Raw genomic sequence first — 11,413 nt, 5'->3', positions numbered from 1 at the left:
CTACTTGCCTCACCTTAAAGGTCATGGAATTTCTCATATCATATGCTGTCAGAGGAGAAAAAATGAAACTTATTTATATAACTTTGCAGGGAATTCCATATGTTTGTAACCCTGAAAGCACTAGAACTTTAAGGGGCTGTGTAGGAAATGGTGCTGTGAAGTAAATCATCAGCCTTGTCAGCAGCAAGTAAACAGCCCATGTCATTTTTGACCCTTGCTTATTGCCTGTCCTTCCCCCTGGAATTTCGCTTAGGTCTGCTTGGATTTAACTCTAGCACTTGCATTCAAGCTAGCTCAGAAGTTCCTGCAGCTCTCATTGCACCAGGGATGACCTCTGGCCAAATGCAAGGAAGGCCCTAACTTGCAAAGGATGAACACAGAGCTGCAGTGAACCTTTCCAGAAGTCACTGCCTAGACTCTCAGCTGTTCATCACACGCAAGGGCCCCAGAGAGGCCTGAACATCTCCCCAGCTAAGGGAGTACAGGGCTTCTGGATCCTGGGCTGGTCCCATTGCATGGTTGGTGCAAAACCAAAAATGCCAGAACACAGCTGTGCCGAGACCATCTCCTCAGTGGCAGGGCTGAGACCAGCCCCAATTCCCTTCACACCTCTGTCCTGGTGGATGCGGCTCTTGGGATGTGAGAGAGCAGAGCTTCCCTGTTTGAGGCTGTGAGCTGGGAAGTGAGCAGGTCAGGGAAAGGAGTGCAAGAAGAGCCATGCACGTGTGTCACTGCCGGGGAAACAGCGAGTACAGGCCCTCCTTCACCATCCTGGTGCCAGCCCAGGGCCACTGGCAGCAGGCAGCCTTGTCCTCTCAAGGCACAGGGATGGTGAGCAACCTGAGACTGGGCACCTAAGCAAATTTCTACGTAATTTCACCTTCTTGTTAGCAAATTTCCAAAAATCTGTCTTTGTAAAGAGTTCCTAGAACCTACCTCTAGACCTACAGTTCCTAGAGATAAAAAATGTGCTTCATGTCACATCTACACTAAGCTTCCTCCTGACAGTCCCTCTAACAATGCAGTCAAACACTCTAACAAGAACACACCCTACTCTTGTCAATATTTGGAAAAAAAAAAAAACAACAAACCTTGGGAAAAGCCAATCATTCCCATATCCATAGCAGGCTCTTGCACATTATCAGGAGCATGGCCACACAACTGATTTGCCATTTCACAGGACAAGCAAGTAGGAAACCCCAGCAGAGGGGACGGGACTTGGCAAGCTCCCGAGGTGGACTTCTTGTAAAAGAAGAGAAAACTCTTGCCAGCTGCCTGTCCCCACCACTGCTCTGGACATATCACCTTCTCTGTGGTGCAAGCAACCACCTACACCTGTCTTCTCTGAAGGAGGAGACGAACACGTGAGGAAGAAAAATTTGGGAAAGCAGTACCAGCAAACTGGTTACCATTTTATTTCCATGGTCTTCTGTGGGTGAGGTGACTGCAGCGACCTCCCACTGCTGGCTCCCACATGGAAAAACAGATCCCGTGTCCCTGCAGCAGCAGCAGCATGACTCTCATGAAAACTCGTGGTAAAAGCAAGAAATGGCTTGGTTTGTGACCTACCTTCGCCAAGGGAAGCCCCTCACAGAAGAACTGTGCTTATTGGAGCACTGCTCCAGCATTCTGTGACAAGTTGTAGGTCTCAGAAACCACCACTGGCTCAAGAATTGTCTCAGGCAAAGCACAACATTGCCCTGTCCCAGAAAAATAAGCTGATTTCCGGGAGTAAGATGAACGGGAGGGTCAGTGTCCCTTTTATGTCATATCATAACAATGAATATTTAAAAGATAAATAAATCATTTTTCTCTGCTTAGAAAAACCTTCTGAGGTTCCTGTGGTACTTTGGGTTGATGATGATGAAAGATGACATGCACAGATTTTCACTTACAGAAAGGCAACATGGGTAACTCACATTTTCTAAACTCCTGACAGGTAACTCACCTGATGACACAGGAACAAACAAATCAAGCCATCTGTACCAATCTCACATGAACAACTTAAATCTGAGATACAAAGGATTTCATAAAGGAAAGAGCCAAGTGTCTAAGCCATTTTAATATTGGACATTTTTTCTTAACAGCTTTAAGCATCTCCAGCTCTTTTATCCAACATACTACAAGGCATCTTAAAACATTCTGTATTACAGAATGCTATCTGAATGTACCCTCTAGCATCCTCAAAGGATTGCTCCAGTTCAGCATCTGCTTAAAACACTAAGACTTCTTGCCTGCCTTTTTCTTCCCCCTCCTGCTTGGGGCTAATCAGCTTGCTTGTTTCTCTAAAAGAGCAATATGCTTCTCAGAATGCCTTAGGTATTGGAGAGACCCTTCAGTCCACCCTCAACTACTCATAATTACAGTTCTACCTCTGGTTCACTCATCAGTCAAGAAAGCAGAGATCAAAATAGGCATTCCCTTATTTTCTGTCAGAACATCATTCACCCTAAGAACATTTTTGCAGGATAAGATGATTCACCAAGATTAAATTATGTGCTTATTTTCAGAATTTTCCAATCCATCTTCCCAGAAGCTGCCTGCACATTCCTCCTCCCTTTCATTTAAACAGAAGCACTCCGCAATAGGGACACACCTCATCTGGTTAGGTTTCAGAGTTTCTGCTCCATCTCCAAATCCTTTTGTCTCTCAAACTGTTGACTTTGCCCTTTTTGGCAACTTTTCCACTCAATGGCAATTCTTCCCTGAACCTCTCGCTCCACTTCTAGCCTCTCCTTGGTCCTGTTCTCAGCTTTGCCCTTCCTCAGAGACTGCTTTCCATCTGCTTCAATTTCAGAGGGTCAAAACTTAACCCCTTACTGATCTTCATGTGCTTTCGTCACCTCTCTTTCTCTATGGCCCTGTGAGCAATCCAGGGTATGTGAGTATCCAAATCCACAGAGCTGGGCCACGTTGATGCTCTTGATGCCACTACTTAAGCCACAAACAAAATAAACCTCTGGTCTGTGCCTGCTCACAACATACCCTTGCCTCTCTCATTAGCAAAAGCATCCCTTACTTTGACCAGTAACTGGTGGTCAATTTGGAAATACTTGCTTATATCCAACACATATGGATTTTTTTTCCCCTGTACAATTTACTCTTTGACTACCAGCCTCGAACAAAGGGAGTATTTTTCTAGTGTTTTGGGGGGATTATGAAAAACCAAGCAAAAGTATCTTTGAAACAGCTACTGTCTACCTGGAGATAGCTAATGATGTCATCACATGGTTACAGTCCCTCTCAAAAAGCCAGCATTCCCACAGCCCCATGGAAAGCGGCTAATAGGGGAGCATGTCTATGCTTTCAATTATCTTCAACTGCTTTACATCACTTGCTGCTCCAGAAACAATCATTTCATAATTTGTAATAAAAACCTGAAGTGGAAGGTTTTTTATAGATCAGCACACTCCATTTCATTTGTGTTATCTTCTAAAATAGTGGACCAGGCTGGTGTTCCTTACCTGTGAGCTCCCAGTGAATCTACTTGTTGTCTCTGAACACTGGACTGCCCTGAAGTATGGAGTTCCCAAACACAGCAAAAGAGAAAGCAGAGAGCACAAATAAGGAGAGAAGACTCTGCAATTCGGTGCTTTGCTTAAAAATAGTGGCTTGCATGGAGGTTGGGAAATTTGACTTGTCATAAAATGCAACCTTTTCCACTAATAATCCAACACATTTTACATAGTAAGAACCTAATGAAGAAGTTACCTCTTGCTTTGTTCCAGGTCTTGTGGCAGATTGGTTTTTCAAGGATAAATCCCCACCTATGTCAATGAATTCCAGCACTCCTGGTGGAGCTGCTGAGATATACTTGAGGTAGCCTAGCATGGAAATATGGCTTGGAAGAACAATACCAAGCACAGGCCTGGTCAGAAACTCTTCGGGCATGAGAAGGAGTGAACAGGGGTGATGCAGATACTCCCAGGAGAGTAAGAGGATTTTGTAAGATGGCTCCGAACGGCAAGCATGCTCTGATGCCTCCAGCAGGATAAACGAAGACACCACACAGCTCCCCAAAGCATGAGAACCCAGCAACACATTTACTGGGATTACCACGAAACCTGCAGGATATCAGTGCCTGGAAATCCCCCTAGAGAGAGATTTGTATCCTACAGTTAACAGCAAAACACTTTTTGCACCTACCAGCAGATGCTGTTTTCTAAAGGATAATACCCAGTTGTTTTCATTAAAGCTGGGTCTTCTATAGGACAGACGCAGCAATTTATGGTAAGGTTTATCACTAAGGACATTTAAGAGGTTTTAAAATACAAACCTAAAAATTGTCTTGGCTTTCCAACTGGCTTAACTTTTTGTAGAATGCACCCATTTATACACAGCATTTCTGACAGAAGGAATTTCAAGAATGCAGCATGGTGGCAATGTAGTAGCTGATTAGGCCTGTGGAGAAAGTTTCTCCAAGTTTGACTTCTGGTCAGCATACAACATCCAGGATACAAAAAGACTCTGGTGAAGGTGGTCTGCCTCTTTCACTTCCACCATAATAAAAGAGATCTCCTACACTTCAGCTATAATAAACCACACACAAACCAGAGAGAGAGAGAGAGAGAGAGAGACGCAGAGAGGGAGAGATGGCAGATACACGGAGAATCTGCAGCGTAGATAATCAAACCCTTTATTGTCTAAGTTACATTAGACTTGCAACACCATAAAAACCTGTTAAGAAGAAGAAACAGTAGATTGGTAGAGGTAGTAGAAAGTCCCTGTAACAGTCATAAAAGGGCTTTACAGGAGTGTGTCATGCCAAAAAAGCTTATGACTTTGCTTAAAAGAGCTGATCAAAGCCCATTTGACTAAATAAATAAGAACACAACTCATTTTAAATACTATGGTCTAACTAAAATAGCAAATCAATACAATACAATGATAAAGAAAAAACAGAAATCATGGGATTCACTTCCAAAAACAGATGGTCCTTAAGGTTGGTTTTCCCCCACCCACTCTTATTTCTTGCTTAATTAAGTGAAAATCTCACTTCTGTGCTATACACAGCATATAATTATTTAAACTGATTTCCCCTACTGTTGTTCTTCATGAAGCTAAATTATGATTGTAAACTTTGCTGATTAGTACCCTGGTAATGGCAGTGACAGCACTAGCTTCTGTGTGAAGGATTCAGGAAGAAAATTCCAGAAAGAAGGTTTGGCTCTAAGTATTAACTCAGATTTTCTAGTTCTAGTTCAGCTTGCCAAAAAAATACAATTAAAAAAAAAGAGAGAAATTACAAATGTACACTACACTTCCGTGCCATTTTGGGTATGGAAGAGTTTTTAATAACTAAACCACAAACAAACAGGTTAAGCAACTAGCTTTTGTGCATTCCTGAACTGTCACCATTACGTTCTCTCATGGAAAATATGACTCAGAAAAGCAACAAAACAAAAGAAGAAATCAACAAAAAAAAAAATCAAAATTAAAGCTAGTGCAAACTCAAAATGATAATCATTAAGCAACACAGCAAAATATTTAATTTTTTCTTTTTTTTTTTTTTTTTTTTTTTGGTGTACAATGGAATGTGTCTATGCGACCTCCCTCAAAATAACTTCACAGAACAGTTAATTACAGTCACTTTTAAGTACTTGCACAGACATTCCTAACTACACCGAGACTTACAGAGAATTCTGGTTTACATCTCGTGTAATAGCATAAGGAAAATCTAGTTTAAAAAAAATACGTAAGAAAGTTAATTTGCATTGTTGCAAGTGTTGCAAAGTAACAAAACCTGTCAAGTAATTTAAAACAAGTAACAAGTAGTATCCAGACCAAATTACTGACTAGATTTTTTTAAAAAAAGGAACCCCCCTGCCCACCAAAACTGTTAGAACAGAAAGATCACGTTTTAAGGTTTTTTCTGCTTTTTTTTTTTTTTTAACAAATCGTTTGTCAGAAGCCCATTTCTACAAAAACAGCACTATTCCATTACTGTATTAAGTAAACTGTGGTCTCACCTGTATTAAAGGTTAGCATCATTTCTGTACATGTAAAATTATTGCTTTTTTGAAAAATATATTTAGCATGCTAGTTGTTTTTTTAACTCCATTTCCTGCCTTTACAAACTGTTACAATTAAAAAAAAAAAAACTAGTAAAGCTTTTGCAAAAATTTTCACAGAACATTTTCTTTCAAGGCAGCAGTAACTTTTGATAATGCATAAAATTATATGTGCAAAATCTGAAACTCTCAGAAATATTACCATCACACATAGTGTCACAGCAATAAGAAAAGAAAATATTTATATCTGTGGAATACATTTTTAATTGCTTACACTGCATGGTTTAACAACCTGTTATGTGCCACAACCCCACCTTGAAAACTTGCAGTTAAAGAGTTACTGTAGAAGAGGTATATAAAGCTTTTTTTTTTCTTTTTTTTCCTAACACCACCAGTGATCACCAAGTACAAGACATGACACATTTATATGAACATTAACCTGCCACCACAAAAGAAGTTCCTTGTCTTTCCAGAACGTCAGCGGGCCCAAGGAGGAGTGGCAGCTGGTCTGCTGAACCGAACTCAGGAGCAGAGAGCACCTTATGGCCCCAGGGCTGCCTGAATTCGTTCAGTGACACCTTTTCTCTTCTAAATAGACAGATCAGCGGTGTTAGACAGCTGAATGTTTTATTATTTCCATTTTTTTTTTCATTAAGTGAAGACTTCCTTTGTGACCAGGTTGAAGAAAGTAGCCCTGTTAACAAAAAAAAGGTCCTGAGAGTAAAACACAGAAGCCTGGGTTTTTTTCTTAGTGTTCAACTAGCTTTTCTTTTCCAAAGCAGAATAGAAGCTTTTCTCTGGAAGTGTTTCAATTTCCATATTCACATACTATTAATGGTGCGCAGTCAAGAGCAAGAGCACTAGAAATCCAAGTGGTCCCCAAACTGTAATGAAACAAACCATTGCAGAATGACGGTCTTTCTCTTTAGTCCCTTTAATCCTTCATCAAGCATTGCTTTCTCAGCACCGAATGCCACCTCTTCCCTGCACCCCCCATTCTTCCTCTCTCTGTTGTTTTTTTTTTAATTTGCTTTTCAGCATGACAGGCAGTGGCAGTTTCATTAATTAATACTTCTCCAGCCCTCAAATCCACTGCTGTTTTTCAAATGTATCAAATAGTCATTGTGAGCATCAGGGAGGTTTTTGTTACAGTGCTTAACTTCTTCATGCTGTCCAAATCACATAAAGTTTAATTTTTCCAGTGTCTCAAACTTCTCTTGATTAATACAGATGCCTTGTGCCGCCACAGTGCTTGCCAACTCCACTGTTTATTATAAAGGAAATAAGGAACCATGGGACTGATTAGTACGTCAATTTATATATATCTTGTGTAGCATCTTCATTTATTTTAAGATGATTAACAGCACAGAGGAGGCACCCCCCTCCTGGCAGAGCGCTGCTCCCAGCCTCGCGCAGCAGCTCCGGGTGCGGCCATGGCTGGCAGGGGGATGCTCTGGAGCGCGGGGGGCTGCCGGGGCTCCTCCGCCCGGGATCTAGGTTCCCTTCCGGAGATGCAGCGTGTGGGTGACCTCCGCGCCGCCGTGCTCTCTCCCCTGCAAGAAGGACAACACGGGGAAAAGCTCATTCTCGCCCCTGCTCCCAGGCACGACCCTCCAGCAAGTTGTGCCGGCATTCGTTACCCTTTATTAGCATCACGTACGTTCATCTTGACCCACCACGTGAGAACACTTTGGGGGGTTTTTTTTAAGCATCTCCCCCAAGAGCAAAGCGCGTCAGGCCCATATATAAAGTCCCTGATGGACTAGAACAAGAAGTAACAGGATCTGGCGGAGCAGTTCAGAGAAGGCTGAGAACAAGGAGGGAAAGAAGAGGCCTCCAAAAAGTGGAATTTTGTGCTAGCCAAAAGGGATTCATAACTAGATCAGTGCTTTAAAAAGGCTGAAGTTTGATGTCACAGAGGCAGCTAAATGAAAAAAAACTGAATTCTTGTGCAGGTCTGTCAAATGCTAAGGCAACTTTCTTCCCCCCTTGTAATTTTCCTTTTATTTTCTTAGCCAATTTTCATGAATAATTACCACATTGAAAAAAAATAGCAGGGATATTCTAAAATCAAGTGAAATTAAAGATAACATCATGAATAAGTGGGAGCCTGCAGCTCCCAAGAAAAGCTTTAAAATGACATTTAGAACATCACTGTCGGAACAATGCAGTTTACAATCCTGATCCTAAAACAACATGGCAAGATTAATCTTACATAAATGCATTATCCTTAAGCTAAAGTCTTGATGAAGTGAAACAGACCATTTTAAATTAATGCAACATAAAATACGGCACCCATGTAAAATCCAAGCAAGTTTCAAGCTGTGCCTATGGCAGCCCTCGAAATAGCTAAAGAAAGCCCAGCTCTGGTTGACATAACGTATTAAGTGCATCTCTTTTGTTAATAGATTTAGAAAATTCCTAATTAAACCTGGCCTGAGATTCATGACATTTACCAGTCAAAGTTTGGTTTTAAGGCGGAAAGATTTGCAACAAAATTAAAGAAAAAAAAAGCTGCTGTACAGACCGCAGTATATTTGAAATGTAGGAAACAGTAACTGAATGAGAGATGTGATAAAACTTCCTTAGTTGGATGCTGAATTTCCTGCAGTAAACTAAGAAAGATGCTTTACATTTTTGCGCGGCTGCATCATGCCTGAGAGACACAGCCACAATTCCAGGAGGAGGCGTTCATCATTGGAACGCCTCGGATCGAACCGGCTCCGTGTACACGGGGGAGCACAGCAGAGCTTCGCGGGGCTGGCGAGGAGGGCGGGAGGGGAGGAGAGGGGAGGGGAGGGGAGGGGAGGGGAGGGGAGGGGAGGCACCTTGTCCCACTTTCCCTGGGCAGGAACTGAAAAAGGGGTGTCATTAGGGGCGCTCTTTTGCAATGGATAGCCTGCAAAGTGGTGAAGGCATGCCCTGCATGTCACGGATCACACAAAACAAGGGATCCAGGAAAAGGACAATCCATCCTCCCCACCTGCAGGGATAGCGCACAGGGGATGGAGGTGATGGGTGGCTGAGCCCCTTTCAGGCACAGCTGTGCTCCCTGTTTCACCAGGGAACAGCACCTGAGCTTCACGTGTGCCAAAACCCACTCAGTGGCTCAGCCCCCTGTACTCACACTGTCCCAAGGTACGGTCAGATTTTGAACCAGCTGATACAGAGTTGGATTGAATTCTTCCTGAAATAAAAATGTTTTCCCTTTTAAAAAGTAGGCTTTCTTCACTTTCAATGAAGTGGCAGATCTTTACGTGAAACCTACAGCTTCCATGCCAAAAGCTGCTCTCATAGCAACTTCCAGGGCTTTTCCCCAGTTAACAGGAAAAACCCGGTTTGTGTGCATGTTAATATGCTGGAGACAGATTATTGCATGACATTGAAGTAAATTGCAAGAAGCACAAATACCACTGCAGTTTGCTGGCAAGGGACAAGTGTTGGGACAAGAACTACAGCTCCTAATCCTGTCTCTAATGCTCATAAAGTAACAGACATACAGTACATGCATATTACTCAGATGCCAGTACAGCAGCCTCCATGGTTCCTTGATTGTTTGCACTATAATCTCCATATGTATGAACGAGACAAATTAGGTTGCCATTTATTTGTTCATTATCTATTATTTTGATTAATGGAATTCTTGTTCTCAGAATAACTATTTAAAAATAACATTTGCAATAATGAGGACTGAACTATTAATCATGATCTTTGGAAGAAACTCTGCAAAGAACTGGGGCAAGACATTTCATATGAACAAATGTCATAAATAGGACTTCTAACAGACAGTACTAGAATTTTGAGTGCAAGAAAACCCAAACCAGGCAAACTCAGAAACCAATAGTTTAAATAACTTTTTAATCTGGGTTAGGCTTTTTGCCTCCTCCCCTTCTCTGTAAAGTCGCTTTAGGACATGCAGAGCTATAGTGTTGCTGGACTATAAAAACATTACAGGTAACAGATGTCCCCAGCTTTTCCCCCAAGCTCCTTTACAACACACACATATATACATATACATATATACATATATATATATATATATATATATATAGTGTTTTCTTGATGGTTCTCTCCAGCCCATCTATCCCCTAAGTTCTTGCTATTCAAATTGATGCTATTTCAAATATTGAATGCTGCAAGAAATATTTTAAAATTCTTAGAGTGGAGAAAATGAAGGTTTAGGGACCCCTTAATGAAGGTACTTTACCCTTGTCACACAGTAGGTACAGGACCTACTGCACACCCCTCTCTTCAGTGAATGAGGCCCAAGAACTGTGCTGTCTAGAAAGAAGGACAATCAGTGCTTTCTGGCATGGGGGAAGCTTCAGCCAGAGAATTCAGGATACCAACAGCTGGGTTTTTTTCCCTGGGCTGCAGCTTCTAATTAATTTTCAGTGAATAAAAGGGTGGTTTTCTGGAGAGGACAAAGGTTGGAGTTTTGGGGGTTTTCCTTGTTTCGCTCACACAGAAGATGGAGAACTTGGGTGTCTCTGACTCTAGTGCTGCAAATATAGTTCATATATATATATATACACTCAACTAGAGAGAGCTCTCCCTCACTGCCAACCAGTAAATCATGCCTTCTGAACACCCAATTTCTTGTCCCTTAAAATTTTTAGAGCATATTGATTGACACTGATAGAGCATAAACTATATTCCTAAAGTGGGCCAAGTTTTTATACGGCTTTAAAAACGCAGAAGGAGAAGTCAAATGCACGGCGTATGCCTTAGAAACTGCTACCGCTGCTGTCACCACTGTGAAAAAGCAGGCTCCAGACTGACTCCTGTACCACTGGGAATTGGGCTTCTGGCTGCAGTGCTGCAGCATCAGGCAGTGTCTCTGAAATGACCCCACGCTTTAGGAGAGCCTTGCTTTGAGACACACATGGTTGCAGGGCCCCTTCTGAAGGGGAGCCAGCTTTTGTCTTGCCATGTATATGCAATTGAAGCGCGCTCCCCAAATTCATGCCTACTAAATCATGTCTCTGGATGTCGCTTAGACTACGCCAAATTAAGATACATATTCATTGTGGATAAGCAAGCTTTATTATGTATATACTGGGAGATTTAGCATTTATAAAAATATTCAGAATATTCAATATGTTTAATATGGCAGCTTTTCAAGAGAATCCACATGACTTAGCACAGATTGTATTGACTTGGGGTATGTAATGAGCATTTTTTGTCCTTTAGATAAAGAAGAGTAGGAAATATTCCAAAGTTCATGGGAAATTCATTTTATGTAGAAATGTCATTTTGGTTTGGTTTTTTTTTAAAGCATTCAGGTAGAAATAAGAAACCACAATAAATAATGTTATGAATTAGTATCTTATTTCCTACATTTTATTTATATTTCATTGGTGCTGATAACAAAGCATGAAACACACGTTAGCTACTGTTAG

General features: G+C 41.6%; 1 protein-coding gene across 3 annotated transcripts in view; it reads right to left on the bottom strand.

Moving 5' to 3' along the window:
* Positions 1 to 7,419: 7,419 nt before the first annotated feature.
* The window catches only part of ZNF516 (zinc finger protein 516), a 100,243-nt gene continuing 96,249 nt past the window's right edge, over positions 7,420 to 11,413 (bottom strand). For all 3 annotated transcript variants that reach the window (XM_048289461.1, XM_048289463.1, XM_048289462.1), the window contains exon 6: positions 7,420 to 7,564. In XM_048289461.1, coding sequence (XP_048145418.1) covers positions 7,505 to 7,564 — 60 coding nt within the window. In that variant the 3' untranslated portion in view covers positions 7,420 to 7,504. The remainder of the gene's footprint in view (positions 7,565 to 11,413) is intronic.

The sequence above is a fragment of the Corvus hawaiiensis genome, chromosome 30 (assembly GCF_020740725.1).
Source record: "Corvus hawaiiensis isolate bCorHaw1 chromosome 30, bCorHaw1.pri.cur, whole genome shotgun sequence".
Taxonomy (NCBI): Eukaryota; Metazoa; Chordata; class Aves; order Passeriformes; family Corvidae; genus Corvus; species Corvus hawaiiensis.
This window is presented reverse-complemented; position numbering and strand designations above follow the sequence as displayed.